At 46.0% G+C, this 16676-nt stretch overlaps 1 protein-coding gene across 5 annotated transcripts; it reads right to left on the minus strand.

Annotated features, from left to right (window-relative positions):
* Window positions 1–246: 246 nt before the first annotated feature.
* On the minus strand, window positions 247–1258 carry C1h16orf92 (similar to human chromosome 16 open reading frame 92). 5 transcript variants are annotated; one of them, NM_001109155.1, is made up of 4 exons: window positions 1163–1232; window positions 620–778; window positions 456–543; window positions 247–366 (listed from the first exon to the last, which is right to left on the minus strand). In NM_001109155.1, the coding sequence occupies exons 1-4, from the start codon at window positions 1230–1232 to the stop codon at window positions 345–347; spliced, it is 339 nt and encodes a 112-aa protein (NP_001102625.1). In that variant the 3' UTR covers window positions 247–344. The 5 variants fall into 5 exon arrangements, with proteins under 5 accessions (NP_001102625.1, XP_063127461.1, XP_038943728.1 ...); XM_063271391.1 differs by having other exon boundaries at window positions 248–366; window positions 620–691; window positions 1163–1258; XM_039087800.2 differs by having other exon boundaries at window positions 248–356; window positions 1163–1251.
* Between the last annotated feature and the right edge of the window lie 15418 nt (window positions 1259–16676).

Genomic DNA, 16676 nt, shown 5'->3' on the forward strand with positions numbered 1-16676 from the left:
TTTGGGGGCTGGGGGGTGGGGGAGGAAAATAGGGGATGGATGATTACCTAGTCACCGAGTAGTGAGGGAGGAAGGAGATAAGGACGAGTGTGTGTGTGTGTGTGTGTGTGTGTGTGTGTGTGTGTGTGTCTCACTAAGAGGATCATTGGGCAGCCTGGGAGGAATGGGGTGTGTGAATGGTCCCTTCGAAGAAAGGGAGGAAGTAGGACATAGGGGATAGATGGCCACATAGAGGGTTATTGCACAGTCAGGGAGGAAGGAGGTGCCACCTTTATTTCTCAACAGAAGGCTGGGTGGATGTGTGTGGCTCACAGCTGGGTCCAGGGCTACTGTTGCTCTGATCACTAGGCTCCTTTCTGGAAGCTCCTGAGGAGTAGGAGATCAAATGAGGAGAGGCACATAGGAGACTTGGGTCCTTGGAAGGGGTAGGGCAAGGATATGGAGACATGACTCACACGTGCATGCAGATCTGGAAAAGCAGGAGGAAGAAAGCCACCACCAATGTGCCCACCAGGAGGTGTTGGAAGAGCCCAGGGCTGGAACCTGCCAGACAGAGTCAACAACAGCTTTCTTCCAGGCCCTGCCAGGAGGGAGGCCCCTCTATCAAGCTGGTTCATACCTGTCTTAACAAACATCACAGGCTTCTCTCCAATAAACTGGGCCACGGCAAGAAGGCTAGCTTGGTCTGAGTCTGGATAATCAAAGAAATTAGGCTTGTCTATGAAGAGCTGGGAGCTGGCTCCTGGTGCCAAGGGTTGGGTCCCATCTCTTCTGGGTGCTAGGAACCAAAGAAGAGTCTGTGACAAGAGCCCAGGGCTTTCATGCCCACTGAAGAGGCCAGGCAAACCCAGTGCTCTGCTTGTTTTGTTCTCAGGGCTAGCCATGCGATCTCCTACCAGAAGCCCACCATGTCTGAGGCGGAGAGGAAAGGTTTGGGCTATATAGTGAGCTTGGGATATAGAGCAACGCTGTGACAAGACAAAGTAAAATGAGACCAAAGGGAGGAAAGAGAAGGGGAAGGAGAAAAGAAAGGAGGGGAAAGGAAAAGGGGAGGGGAGGAGAGTAAGGCTGGGGCTGGGTCAGCCTCCTCCTGCTCACAAGCAAGCTCACTCCTATTCTCAAGTCTCCCTTATTCCCACTATTCCTGAGCCCAGCTTCCCACCTGTTTCTACAGTCCCCAACCCAGCCATCCATATCCACACCCATACGGTCACCCATTGCCACCGCTTCATAACCCCTCACTACCGTAAATGAGTGGAATTCTATGATGTCACAGTCCAGAGTCATTCCGCTGGCCTGTGGGTGCAGCTCCAGATGCAGAAGAGTCTACTGAGCCTCATCCTCAAGAACGACATTGACAATAACAGTAACACTGGTGGGGCTCTTGGGGTGTAGCCCACGGGTACAGCTTTTGCTCAGTGTGCACAAGACCTTGGATTCTATCACAGAACCACAGTCAGTCATTTGGTCAGTGACATTGCAGAACTTAGCTGAGGCTATGAGACAGTGAGTCTGTAAAGCATCTATACTGGGGAAGGGAAGAGGGCTACACATTGATTGATTCAGTTGTCCTTTGGATCAACCACAACTTGTTTACTGAGTGCTTATTAAAGTGCCAAGAAAGTTACCCAGATTGGCTCATGTGATTTGCAGAAGCCCTAAGAGGGAAGCCTAAACCAGTGCACAGGGGGACGAGAAACGCTGACACGATGCTTCATAAGGCTGTGCATTTTTCTATGTGGGGTTCCTCTTTGCTTTCCGAACCCCAGGTTCATGGGTTTGCACCCATCCATCTCCAGGCTTGGTTTTAGCGCTCTGTAGAGATGGAAACGCACGGTGAGGAACAAAAGAAATAGCCAATTTCCCCACCAGGTGGCAGCAGTGTTGGTCCGACGGTGCCACCATCTCTCCTACAGGTTACAGGCAGGCAGGCAGGCTCCTCTCTCAGGACTGGCTGTCTGTCACGGGGAGGCGGGGCGGCGGGGGCGGGGGTGATGGTGGTGTCATCCGAGGAACTCCCCCAGCACATTCCAAGGCTAGTCTTTCGGCTATTCAAAGAGCCTAACCTACTCACCTCACCGTGACTTAGTTTCTCTTTTGGTGGCTTTGGTGGCATGTAAACCACACTGTTCCCCAGCCTACACCTTTTTCTCTAGTTCCCTCAGTCCTCCCCGTGTCACTTCCTAGTTGCGACCTGCACTTCAGAGGCCCCACCTCGAATTGGAAGAGGTAGCTCGCCTCTGATTGGCAGTTAGGCCTGTCTATCACAAACGAATTCCAGCCCACCCGGGCCAAGGACACTTCAGGGTCTCCTTGATTCTGCCTGTGTTTGTTTTACAGTCTCTTGGCTACTCTATTACTCCACTTGCCCCGAAGGTGGCTCCTCATTAAAGGATCCTCTCTCTGAGGACGAGATCACAGAGACCTGACACTGCCTCCCAAATGATGCTGGGATTAAAGGAGTGTACTTCTACACCAGTACCAGTTTTTCCTCCTCCTCTCCTCCTCCTCCTCCCCCCCTCCTCCTCTTTTTCCTCCTCTTCCTCCTCTTCCTCCTCCTCTTTTTCCTCCTCCTCCTCTTCCTCCTCCTCCTCGTATCCCCCTCCCTTTTCCCCCCACCCCTTCAGTTAATCACAGCTATTGAGAATTCAAGAGTGCCACAGCTATTCCCCCTCTCCCAAGACATTTCCAGAACATTCCATCCCTTCCTCCTGATCTTTTTTCTTTCTCTCTCCAACTTTTATGCTGTCATATGTAACATCCTGATCAGTTTCCCCTCCCTTTACTCCTCCCAGTCCCTGCCACTATGTCTCATCTCCCCCAGATCAACTCCAACTGTATCCCCTCAAGAAAGAAAGGAAGAAAGGAAGAAAGAAAGAAAGAAGGAAAAAGAAAGAAAGAGAGAGAGAAAGAAAGAAGGCAAGCAAGCAAGCAGGCCTCCAAGGGATATCCATCAAACGCGGCCTAACAAGATACAATAAGCCTATATATATCAAGGCTGGATGAAGCAACCCAGTAGGAGAAAAAGGGTCCCAAGTGTAAGTAGAGGAGTCAGAGACAGCTGCCACAGTGTTGGGAGTTCCACAAGAACATCAAGTGACACAACCATGACACATATTCAGAGGACCTAGCATAGAGACATGCAGGCTCCCTGATTGTCACTTCAGTCTCTGAGTCCCTATCAGCCCTGCTTAGTTGATTCTGTGAGCTGTGTTCTTGTTTAGGACCCCTCTGGCTCCTACAATCCTTCCTCCCCCTCTTCTGCAGGGTTCCCCTGGCTCTGCCTAGTGTTTGACTGTGGGTCTCTGCATCTGCTGCCATCAGTTGCTGGATGATGTCTCTCTGATGACAACTGGTCTAGGTACCAATCTGTGAGTATAGCAGAAAATCATTAGGAATCATTTCATTGACTCCCCCATCCCCCAGCACCCCAGTGTTTGGTTCTATCCTGAGTCTCTGGGCTGTCCTGCCCCTCGTTCCTAGTCATTCACATAGTGTCAGGCATGGGCTCCCCCTTGCAGCATGGGCTGTAAATCAGACTGGTCATGGGTTGGCCACTCCCCCAAGTTCTGTACCACCATTACCCAGGCATGTCTTGGGGTTGGAGTCCCGGTTCCACTGCTGGGAGCCCTTTCTGGTTGTAGAAGATGGTCAGTTTGGACTCCATATTCCCCATTACTAGGAGACTTCACTAGGGTCACTCTTGCGGATTCTGGGGAGTTTCTATTGCACTGGGTTTCTGTGCCACCACTGAAATGTCCCCCCCATTCCAGCCATCTCTCAGTACTCTCCCTTCGTCTCCTCTCTCCCACGCCTGATCACTCAGGAGTGAGCCCATCCCCAGCTGCCCCCACAAAAAAATCTATTTTCCTTTCCTGGGGAGACCCTTGCACCCCCCTTAATCCCTTCTTGTTACGTAGCCTGTCTTGGGTCTGTGAACTGTAGCACAGTTGTCCTTTACTTAACAGTCAATGTCCACTTATAAGTAAGTTGGTCTTTCTGGGTCTGGGTTAGCTCAGCTTTTATTTTCTACACAAAACCACCTAGAGAGGTAAGCAGGGTGATACATGCTTGTAATCCCAGTGCCCTGGAGACTAGAGCAGGAGGGATTCAAAGCAAGAGCCCACCTGAACTAAACAAGCATGAGAGGCCCTGCCTCAACAAAACCAGGCCCAGGCTACAGCAGGGGAGACGGCAGCACACCTGGGCATCCTTCACCTTCGAGATTCTGCTTTGAGAAGCTCATGTACTCACATGTGAGCTTCTGAACTATGTTAAAGCAGCTTTACCAACCCACAACTCTGCTTAAGAAAGACAAACAAGAAGCCAAAGTGGAAAGTTTTGAGGAAACGCACCTGCAGCCTCTACAAACGTGTCTCTGCAAATAGGTTCTTTGGATAGTTATGCTAAATGGTGGTTTGCCGGGGCACGCAGGTGAAAGGACGACTCGTTAAAGCAAACACGTGAAAGACCGTTTTCCTGAAGCAGACACAGGTGAAAGGATGTTTGGGTACAGCAGACACGTGAAAGGACACTTGGTGAAGGAGTATAAATGTGACCCCACAGACAGAGGGAGGCGAGCGCTGAGCTTTGGTTTGGTTTGCTCTGTCTTGCTAAAGACATTGATGTATTGGTTCGCCTTACCTAGCATTGTTGACTTCAACTTGTGGTAACTCTGCCATTGAGAGAAACTCGCCCCCAAGAACTGCCCCTGAGGTTCCTGAGGTAGCTTGCTGCTTCGGCAGCCTCCCCTGAGGCCAGTTGGCGAGCTTGGTGGTTTCTTCAGGATTGAGCTACAGCTGCCTGCTGTCTGCCTGCCTGGAGGACTGGTCTGCAGCCACTGACGTGTTTGGTGTTTGCTACAGGACTGAGCTGCTGCCCAAGAAGACCAAGCTCACCCCCAAAGAACTTTTGCTGAAGAGGTCCTAATAACTTTTCTTTTCACTACCTCTGCTGGGTGGTGGGCTACAGGAGAGGTTGAACCCTTATTAAAAGTAGGTTGTAGGGGTTGGGGATTTAGCTCAGTGGTAGAGCGTTTGCCTAGCAAGCGCAAGGCCCTGGGTTCGGTCCCCAGCTCCGGAAAAAAAAAAAAAGTAGGTTGTAAAAAAAATTGTGCCTACAGGTGGCGCCCGACATGGCCTAGGCATGATGGGTAACTGCCTCTAATGTGGGAGAGGAAACTGCAGATTATGAGGGGTTAGCAATACTACTTAAGGAAATTGGCAAAATGGCAGCTACTGCCGCTGGGTGGTCGTCTGCTGTGTTCTGGTGGGGTTTTCTGGTTTTGCTTTTAGTGTTCATACATACTATTCTGAAAAATGTTTGGAGAGAAAGCTGAAAATGCAGAAGTTTCATTCAATTCTCTGCTGTTAGAAAAGATTGCAGACTTGGCTATGCAGGTAGAGTTTGCTTGGAAAGCAAAAGGAGCCAGGAGGAGAACAACAGCGTTCAGACTTGGTGAATGAGATGGGGAATGTACCACACGATGAAAAGGGGAAAGAAAATAGGCTGGAGGGGGAAGTGCCCCCCTGCCCTGCTCCCCGTACGTTCACTACCAGGTGCTGCCCAAAGTGCCCCAGTGAGACAAGGGGCCCGGAAAAGCAGGAGGTGCCACAGGCACCAAGGGTTAATGTACAACCAGGTGCATCACCAGAAGATTTGATTGGGCCTACACAGGCACCGACAGCCTTCCCAGTCTTTGTGCAGTATATGCCTGCTAATGATGGTATCCCTGCATATAAGGAACTGACCTAGTGACCAATAGAAATGCTAGATTTAAAGCATTTGAAAGTCTATTTTGTATGGCTTACACTCTTCCTTTGTCAAAGAAATGCTAGCTAACTGGGCTGTACAGCATCAGTGATCAAGATTGGAAGGGATTGGTGTCAGCTGTTCTAGAAGCTGGTCAACAACTACAATGGTTGTCTGGTGGAAGCACGAAGCTACAAAACTAGCACAACATAATTTAGTAGGGGAATAAATGTTACTGAGACCAGCTGCTTGGTGAAGGGTGTTATGCTGACTTACAGATCATATGATGGTGTAATTGAACAACGTTGTATTGCCAGTTTAAGAGCTTGGGATTTGGTTGAGGAACCTGGGGGAAAATCTACCTCCTTTACTTAAAATAACACAGGATTCTGGAGAAGTTTATAGAATTCAGAATTCTTACAGAGGTAGAGCTGAGCTGTGAATTTAGATTAGAGCCACATCAGACCCCGAAACCAGTCAGTCATTGATAGAAATACTGGCCTTTGAGAATGCAAACACCAAATGTAAGCAATCAGATCATTGAAAGCATGTGGAGCCCCTAATAGATGAATGGATTAGGGAAACCACTAGTTTGGGTTCTCAGAAGTAAAATGCAAATATCATAGGACAAACTGTGGCTAGAAATATCAGAAATCAAAATGCTCGAAGTTTTAATTGTGGTCAATTTGGTCATCTCCAAAGGCAGAGTTTGTATTTACAATATTATCAGTACATATCCTAAGGCAGAGTTCAAAATGACAGGTATACCTATTCTAGAGACTACTGTAGTCGTAGAGAACAGGCAGGTTTGGTTACTGTGAGCTACAAAGGGTTCCAGGTTGTTGCAGTTGCTGTGGAAAGGGCAAACATTGGTCAAAGGATTGCCAGTCTTTTTTTTTTTTTTTTGGTTCTTTTTTTTCGGAGCTGGGGACCGAACCCAGGGCCTTGCGCTTCCTAGGTAAGCGCTCTACCACGCTCTACCACTGAGCTAAATCCCCAGCCCCAGCCCCGGATTGCCAGTCTTAAAAGAGACATAGGAAGTAACCTCTTGCCATCAGGAAACCAGGGGGCCGTTAGCTCAAGGCCCCACAGCAAAAATTTTCCTTTGATCAGTCAGGAGGTACCAAGCAGGCAAGAAAATCAGGTATTTCTCTGATTTTATACATGGGACAGAAGGAAGTGCAGCCTTGGCCACAGGTACTCGTAACATCCAACTTTTAGAGATAATGTAAAAGTTAAGCACTAGTGTGTATGGTCCCTTACTTTCAGGGACAGTGGGAATACTCTTGGGGAAAAAATGGATTAACTTCTCAAGGATTTGTTGTGGATCTGGGCATTGTAGATAGGGCGGATAGCAAGGAAAAAATAAAAATCATGGCAAATGTGGAAAAGGAGATCCGCATTGAAGCAGGGGGTAGAATTGGCTCAGTTATTTCCTATATCAAGGGCAATGCCACTCCTATTGAATGAACAGGGCTTTCGGGAGCACCAGGAAATGTGTGTTCTGGCAAACAGTGGTCGATGATCGGAGACATGGTACAAATGAACGGTGTGGACATAGAAGGGTTGTTAGACACAGAAGCTAATGTAACTTTTGTGCTTTCACAAAAGTCTTGGAATTCAGATTGGCCAAGATATCACAAATAAGACAGAGTGTCTGCTGAATTATCTGTGTGGGACCAGGCAGGGAAACAGGGAAGTGCAGACCTAATGTGGATACCCATAAACTTATGAGGAAAAGGATATTTTACAACAGTGGGATGCTCAAATTAATATTCCTGCAATTCCAGGGACAGCAAATGAGATAATGGGTGATAATGGTAGCTAACTCCTGAAGAGGGTCTTGATGGAGAACCAGTCACAAGCTGTGCCCATAATCAAAAACCCAGGATGTCACAGGGATTGACTTTCCAAATTTATAAAAGGGGCCACTACTGACTTACCAACAGCCTTGCCCCCAAAATGGTTATCAAACTAACATTTGTGGCAAGAGCAGTAGCCTATAACAAAAGAAAAACTCCAAGTACTTGAACAACGGGTACAAGAACAGCTGGAGGCTCAACATGAAGAGTTTACCAGCCCATGGAATTCTGGTGTTTGTTTTAAAAAAAAAAATTGGGTAAATGGAGTCCTTTTCAAGCTGGGATTCCTCTATCATCTTTGTTACCAAAATCACGGCCTATAATATAACTGTCTTGAATGATTGCTTTTTCTCAATACCCTTGCATGAGAAAGACAAAGTTTTGCTTTCTCAGTACCTACTCGGACTATAATAGCCATCCACTAAAGAGACCCCACTGGAAAGTACTTCCACAGGGAATGTTAAACAGTCCAATTTTGTCAGTCTTTTGTGCAACGACCACTAGAAGTGATCTGTGAGCAATCCCTCCATCTATCACTTATTATATGGATGACATTCTGTTGGCTGATTCTGACAAAGATGTTTTAGAGAACGTTTATGGTAACACAAAATTCTACCGTGCTGGGGGTTACAGATTGCTCCAGAATAAAATACAAAGAGGAGATTCACTCAGTTATCTGGGTTATAAAACCAATCTACAAACAATTAGACCATAAAAGGTACAGATCTGTAGGGACCAATTGCGTACACTTAATGATATTTTCAAAAGTGGAGAGATTAATTGGTGGAGGCCTACAATTGGATTAAGTACGTATGAGTTAAGTAATTTGTTTCAAATATCACAAGGAGATTCCAATTTAAACAGTCTAAGATGGCTAACATCCGAAGCAGAAAGTCAACTCTTGTAGAACAAAGACTGTAAGAGGCGTAAGTGGATAGAATTGATCCTAAATTTGATTGTATTCTGGTCATTTTACCCTCGACTCATTCTCCTACCGGATTCATTATGTAAAGGGAAGATAGTATTTTGGAATGGCTATTCTTAGCTCATAAAGTAAAAAAAAAAAAAAAGGAGACATTATAGAAAAGATTCCTAATTTATCAAAGGCACAATAAGACTACATCGATTATCAGGAACATAATATGGCTGAAATTGTAGTACCTCTTACAAATGCTGAAATTGTTAAATTGTGGGTATCAATGAGGACTGAGTACAAAAAGCTTGTACTTGGGCAAAATTAATAAATATCCAAAAGTTAAATGTATACAATTTAATAAAAGTGCTAACTGGGTTCTTCACATATTGTGAAGAGAACACAAATCCCAGTGGTACCAACTTTTTATGCAGAAGGCAGGTTATAAGTCAAAGTAAACAAACAAGGTGGTCAAAAGTCCTTAATCTGGGTTGGGGATTTAGCTCAGTGGTAGAGCGCTTGCCTAGCAAGTGCAAGGCCCTGGGTTCGGTCCTCAGCTCGGGGGGGGGGGTGGGGGGGCTGTAAAAAAAAAAAAAGTCCTTAATCTCAGTTCAAAGTCAGAATTGTATGCTATCCTTATGGTGTCATTAGGTTATCCTGAACCTCTAGACATAATTACTGACTCTTTGTATGCAAAGTCGTTTTGCATATAGAGACTGCTGAATTTGTACCTGACTCCAAATTAACGTTTATATAATTGTGGCAGATTATAAGAAGTAGAAAACATCCACACATATTTGATCTCATACAGATTTGCCAAGTCCATTAGCTCAAGGAAATGAAATGAAGTTGACAAATCACTAATTACTAACCAAATGTTAGACCCCTCAAAATTCATGAGAAACATGTTGAGGGAAAGGTAATAAAAGAAGAAAAATTAGAAAAGAAAAAATCTTTTCTATCACTTGGCAACAAGCCAAAGAAATAACGTGTCCTACATGTTCTCTATATAATGAAATTCCATTACCTGCTGGGTAATTTCTAGGGGTACCAAAAGAAATGACATCTGGCAGACGGATGTTTTCTATTTTGCAGAATTTGGAAAACAAAGGCATACCATCATATCCTTGACTGGAACTCAGGGTTTCAAGGGGTAACTGCTTTAAGTTCTGAAAAGGCTGATTGTGTGATTACACACTTAATAGAAATAATGGCAATTATAGGGACACCTGCACTAAGTGAAACTTGACAATGCTCCCACATATGATTCCAAGAAGGTGCAGCAATCCTTCGTATATTACACTATAAAAACATGGTACTAGTATACCCACAACCCCACAGGACAAGCAGTTATAGAAAGTTATAGTCATACCTAAAGAGTTGCCTACTGGGCTGGAGAGATAGCTCAGAGGTTAAGAGCACTGACTGCTCTTCCAGAGGTCCTGAGTTCAAATCCCAGCAACCACATGGTGCTCACAACCACCTGTAATGAGATCTGATGCCGTCTTCTGGCCTGTCTGAACACAGCTACAGTGTACTTACATATACTAAATCTTTTTTTTCTTTTTTTTTTCTTTTTTTCCAGAGCTGGGGACCGAACCCAGGGCCTTGCGCGTGCTAGGCAAGCGCTCTACCACTGAGCTAAATCCCCAACCCCAATATACTAAATCTTAAAAAAAAAAAAAAAAAAAAAAAAAGCTTACCAAACAAAAGGGGTAAAAACCCTGGGACACACTAAATTTTAGCTGAGCTAACTTTCAATTTTTGTAATGTTGGTGTCTTGAGAGAGACTGGGTTATTGAAATAACCAAGGAACTAAGCCAACCAATATACTATAAAGATATGTTGACATTAAAATGGAAACCTGCAGTAGTTTTAAGATGGGGACATGGTTATGTATCTACAGGGAATGAAAAGTCTGGCCACCAACAAAACGTACATAGATTAGATCTGATCAGGGAAAACCTCTTGTCAGCTGAGACAATGGCTTCACAAAACAAATAGCCCAGGTAATTCAGACTGAGTCAGTTACTGATCTCTCTTAAATGTGCACGGGAACCAACTTCTAAAGGGCTAGCCCTAATGACTGCTCACACAGATACTGGAAAGACTGACTGGGCAGCAAATGCTACAGCTAGCTTTTCTCAAACTAACCATTTCCCTCCTTGGGGCCCAGACAGGAATCCTTCACCCCAGTTCAGCAGGAAGAAGTTTTATGAAGATCGTCATCCTAGTCTTGGGGTTTGGTCATTTGATGTGGCATAATTGTTACCATCTAGGATGGAAGGTTGCTATTGGTTCTGATCAGGGATTGATAAAAATTTAAAGTTTTGTCTGAATTGTACATTAGAAATTTCAGGTATTTTGTTTCATTATTGTATATTGATAGTTCTGTTTGATTATTGTATATTGATAGAATGTAAGGTTCTGTTTGATTATACTGTATATACACCATTTATTGAAATGTGATGGCTCTTAAAATTTCCATTGCTTGTAGATTGCTAATGACAGATTCTTTTTTTTTTTAAAGATTTATTTATTTATTATATATAAGTACACTGTAGCTGTCTTCAGATACACCAGAAGAGGGCATCAGATCTCTTTACAGATGGTTGTGAGCCACCATGTGGTTGCTGGGAATTGAACTCATGACCTCTGGAAGAGCAGTCGGGTGCTCTTTTAACCGCTGAGCCATCTCTCCAGCCCGCTAATGACAGATTCTTAAAGGGGGGATATGAAGTGGAAACTTCTTTGGAAAGTTAGTTATGCCAAATGATTCACACAGGTGAAAGGATGTCTTGATAAAGCAAACTCATGAAAGACCATTTTCCTGAAGCAGACACAGGTCAAAGGGTGTTTGGATACAGCAGACACGTGAAAGGACACTTGATGAAGGAGCATAACTCTGACCCCACAGACAGTGGGAGACAAGCACTGAGCCTTGGTTTGTTTGCTCTGTCTCACTATTCTTCGCTAAAGCAGGCATGTATTGGTTCACCTTACATAGCCTCGTTGACCTCAACTTGTGACAACTCCAACCTTGAAGCTCGCCCAAGAACTGCCCCTGAGGTTCCTGAGGTAGCTTGCTGCTTCGGCAGCCTCCCCTCAGGCTGGTTGGCGAGCTTGGTGGTTTCTTCAGGATTGAGCTACAGCTGCCTGCTGTCTGCCTGCCTGGAGGACTGGTCTGCAGCCGCTGAATCGTGTTTGGTGTTTGCTACAGGACTGAGCTGCTGCCCAAGAAGACCAAGCTCACCCCAAAGAACTTTTGCTGAAGAGGTCCACTTCCCCCCATCCTAATAACTTTTCTTTTCACTACCTCTGCTGGGTGGTGGGCTACAGGAGAGGTTGAACCCTTATTAAAAGTAAGTTGTAAAAAATTTGTGCCTATATAAACCCTACTATAGAAGTAATTTCAGGGTTGGGGATTTAGCTCAGTGGTAGAGCGCTTGCCTAGGAAGCGCAAGGCCCTGGGTTCGGTCCCCAGCTCCGAAAAAAAAAAAAAAGTAATTTCAAGGGTAGTTTCTGCCCCACTGTAGCCTAGATAGTTCCCAAATAGAAGACGGAAACCTGGTATTTGTATATTAACAAGCTGTAAGCCTAAACAGGGCAGGTTCTGTGCTATTCCAGCCTGCGCTCCAGCCTCAGGCCCAGTGTTATTCGCCCACCGAGTCATGCTATGTGTATTCTCAGGGTGATTTTCTCTTGGTCACATGCTCACGGTTCATCTGCATGGTCCACCCTCCCCATGGCGACCTTCTTAGTCCTCTACCTTTTTCCTTCTCCTCGTGGGTCCCTACTGAGACCTCCTACTCAATCTGGAGTCCTGCCCCTCCCTCTCTCTCTCTCTCTCTCTCTCTCTCCCTCCCTCCCTCCCTCCCTCCCTCCCTCCCTCCCTCCCCCAGTCTCACACTCTAGCCTTTTACTACCCAATCAGAGATGGGGGAACGTACTTTTTTTTTTTTTTTTTTTTTTAAGATTTTATTCATTTATTATATATAAGTACACTGTAGCTGTCTTCAGACACACCAGAAGAGGGCATCAGATCTCATTACAGATGGTTGTGAGCCACCATGTGGTTGCTGGGACTTGAACTCAGGACCTCTGGAAGAGCAGTCGGTGCTCTTAACCACTGAGCCATTTCTCCAGCCCGGGGAAACGTTCTTTACAGCACACTGGTCAATACAATGTCCATGTCTAGACTGCAGCCTGGCTTTGGGACACAGCACTTACCCTCTGAATACACGACAAGCAAGAGCCCCAACACCACCTCACCCACATACACAGAAAAATAAAACCCACCCCTATCCTACCAGCCAGACAGAATAAGGAAGATGAGAGACCCTTTCTCCTCAAGTAGACCTCTGGACCACCTTTCCCTCCATCTTTCTGACCATTAATTGTACAGAGCTGCTGTGTGCTGCCCTGGACTCTAAGGTTTAGAACACGTTGTGAGGATGTGGCTAATGAGAGGCAGAGTATTTGTAGCAGAAATCTGAGGACCTGGGTTTAAACGCTCAGAACCACTGGGCATGGTGAAGCACACCACGGGATAAAATCCCAACAGAGGCGGGAACAGCTCTGAGTTCCAGGACAGCCAGAGCTACATTGTGAGACCCCGTCTCAAAAAATAAAATTCCCCAGAACCCACCCAAAGCTGCACACATGTAAACCGAGCACTCTTAGTTGGAGGTGAGAGGTGGGGTCAGAAGACTCTTGGACGACCTCTGACTAGCTGTGTGGGGCGGGGAGTGCGAGATAGAGAATTTGTCTCAAGGTCGAAGGTGAGAATACACAGGCTGTCTTTTGACTTCCACATATATGCCATGGCATACACAAATGAGGGAAGGAAAGAAGGGAGAGAAGGAAAAGGGAAGGAAGGAAAGCTAGCTAGTTAGGTACATCATTTCTGCCTCCTGGAATCAAGAGAATGCTCACAGATGCATCTTCGTTTAGAAGAGTCGGACAACTGTTGGTGCCTGCACTTGCTGCCTGCACTCAGCCCTTTCTGAGGGGGCTTTGTCCCCTCCCCTCTCCTTACTAGAGCCTCTTGGCTGAAGTCCACCAGTGGAGGTTACTTCCTTTTCCATTTGGTCTCTCTGCGGGGTGCCCCATCCCTCATAGCAACACACTCACCCTCACCGGTTTTCAAGGCTCCTCTTGGCCTCCTCTCTTCATATATATATTCCCTCTCCCTAGGTGATCTCATCTATTCTCATGACTTTAAATACCATCTATATGCTGGTGACTCACAAACGTATATTTCTAGCCCAGACCTCTCCTCGGAGCTCCAGACTCCCATGCCCAACTTCCTGCTTGATGTCTCCAAGTCCAACGCCAGGAATTCTACAGGAAGGCCTCAATTCTTACTCCAAACCTGCTCCCCTCTCCATCTCGACGAATGCTTCTGCAGTGTTTCTAGGTGTTTACTGGGAACCTGAGGATCCTCTTAGATCTTTTTACCTGACAAACCCCAAGTGAACATCTGCTGGTGTGATTTCCAGCAGAAAGCTCATGTCTGCTTAGATGTGGTGGCAACACAACTGCACTCCAAACACAGGAGGCTGAGAATCCTGAATCCAGATCTGCCTGGAACGTATGCGGATTCTGTCCCAAAGAGGAGAAGGAGAGGAAAGAGGACAGCAAGGCCAGGCAAGGCAGAAATCTCACATTTGATCCTCCCCTCTCCCCCCTCTTGCCCCCCCTCCCCCTCCCTTTCCCCCCTCCGTCCCCCTCTCCCTCACTCTTCCTCCCCCTCCTCCCTCCCCTTCCCCTTCTCCCCTGTCCCTCTCCCCCTCCCTCTCACTCTGGTTTTCTTCTGTTCAAGCCAAGGTCTTTCAACTGATCTATTGAGTGCCATAGACTTTGGTCTGGTTAATGTGGATTCCTACCTCCCAAGTCCTCAACCATTAGCAAGAACCAGTCAAAGTCAATGTACTTCAGGAAAGGCTCCTGTATGAGAGCCAGGCCAGCCCTTCCCCCTTTCCATCTCCCATTTCCTTTCCTCTTCTCCAAGCTTTAAGTCACACCGGTTTCCAACCACCCTGTATTCTAGGTTCTCATCAAGTGGTTAATTTTTCTGAGAGGATTGTGTTTAGTAGCCCAGGCTGTCTTCAAGCTTAGAATCCTGCTTTCACTTCCTGAGTGCTGGGTCCCATTCCAAAGGCTTACTCAAGGTCTCCATAGTCTCCCAGATGCTCCCATACCTTGCCCAAGCCGCTCCTGCTACACTCTGGATCCAGCTCATGCCTCATTTTGGAAATGCCAGTTGACACATTTCCTGTAGGAAGGGTGCCCTGATACACCTGGCTCTGGGCCATCCTTTGGCCATCTTTTTTTTTTTTTTTTTTTTTTTTTCCGGAGCTGGGGACCGAACCCAGGGCCTTGCGCTTCCTAGGCAAGCGCTCTACCACTGAGCTAAATCCCCAACCCCCATCCTTTGGCCATCTTGATTGTTGGAATGAATCATCCGCGTGTCTATTTCCCTACAAGGCTGTGAGGCTGGAGCCTGCTGCATAGAAGGTATTCAAGAGATGATGGGGTAATAGGACGTAGGTATGTTGGGCACAGAGCTTTTCCCACTGTAAACTGCTAAGGCTCATCACTGCTTGCCTTGTCCTTGGGCTCTTGCCTTTGGGGGGAGGCTTTGCAAGGCTTGCTGGGATAAGTCCAAGATGTCCACAATGAGATGACAGCAGTGAAGGATTCATTGATCACACAGCTCCTTTCCTTGGCTCCCAGGTCCAGACCTACAGCCTTTGCTCTGTAGTGCTGGCTGTCTGGAATGCACTACGGCGACCGTGACGTGGAACTCATTGACAAATGTTCTGCCTCTGCCTCCCAGGTCCTGGGCCAGGAGGCCTGGCTTCCTCCTTCCTTTACCCCAGAGAGCTATGAAGGTCGAATGCTTTGTCTATACAAGGCCCTGAGTCTGGTCTTACACAAAGACAAATGGTAAACGTTCAATATTTATTGACTTGTGTGCTATGTCCCATGTGTAGGGGTCAGAAGTCAATCTGTAGGAATTCGGTCCTTCCTTCTACCATGTGAAGTCCTATAAGCAAAGCCAGGTTTGCATGGCAAGTGCCATTACCATGTGAGTTACCTCACACCCTCAAATGTTTGTGATTTTAATGTGCTCTTTGGAAGGGGTGACATGATCATGGCACAATTCAGAAGCATGCAGGTGGCTCACACCTTTAATCCCGCCTGGGGTCAGAGGCACACAGATCTCTGAGGCCAGCCTGGTCTCCACAGTGAGTCAGAGGCCAGACAGGATTACAGAGGCACTGTCTCAAAGAGAACAACACAGGAAGATTTGGAGGCCAAATCTTTCCTATTCTTGCCCTTCCCTGCTTCACAACAACCTCATCCTTTAGTGGTCACCATAGATACCATTTTCTTGTGCAGTCTTCTGGAAGTAATATACGCACAAATAAACATGTGTAAGGTCTTCCCCCCATTCAACGGCAGCATTCCCAGGTGCTGCTCTGCACTCTGCATCTTGGCTTAAGCAAAAGAGATTACGAAGACAATTTTGTGTGTATGAGAATATATATATATATATATATATATATATATATATATATATATATATATATATCTGTAGCCTCACTTTTCATGGCTGCATAATATTTTGATATGGGAGATTATGTCATAGCTAATTTAACCAGTCTCTCATGCCTGGACATTTCATTTATTTTCTTTTTAGAAGTTGTAGGTAAGTCAGATGGTGGTGCACGGATTTAATACCAGGTCTTGGGAAGCAGAGACAGGTGGATCTGAGTTCGAGGTCAGCTTGCTCTAAAAACAGTGAATTCCAGAACAACCAGGGCTACACTGAGAAACCCTATCTCAAAAAAAAAAAAAAAAAGAAAAAAAAAAGGTTGTAAGGAAGAATCTTGTGCTGAGACTTATCCATTTCATAGGGGACCAGTATTGTGTTATGACTTTATATTATTTTAAAGTTTTAAAATACAAACATGTAAAATTTACTCCCATGTTATCTTTTTTTTTTTTTTTTTTTTTTTTTTTTTTTTTTTTTTTTTTTTGGAGCTGGGGATCGAACCCAGGGCCTTGTGCCTGTTAGGCAACCATGTTATCTTTATTCAGTGCCAGGGAGCAAACCGAGTGCGTGCTAAGCACACACTGTA

Source organism: Rattus norvegicus, chromosome 1 (genome assembly GCF_036323735.1).
Source record: "Rattus norvegicus strain BN/NHsdMcwi chromosome 1, GRCr8, whole genome shotgun sequence".
Classification (NCBI taxonomy): Eukaryota; Metazoa; Chordata; class Mammalia; order Rodentia; family Muridae; genus Rattus; species Rattus norvegicus.

Excerpts from the sequence above, each read along its gene's own strand:
- C1h16orf92 (XM_039087800.2), bottom strand. The coding sequence starts at position 1,232 with ATGAAGCGGTGGCAATGGGTGACCGTATGGGTGTGGATATGGATGGCT. Across the intron at positions 779-1,162 it reads GTTGGGGACTGTAGAAACAG|CACCCAGAAGAGATGGGACC; the intron begins GTGGGAAGCTGG and ends TTTGGTTCCTAG. Across the intron at positions 544-619 it reads TGTGATGTTTGTTAAGACAG|GTTCCAGCCCTGGGCTCTTC; the intron begins GTATGAACCAGC and ends TCTGTCTGGCAG.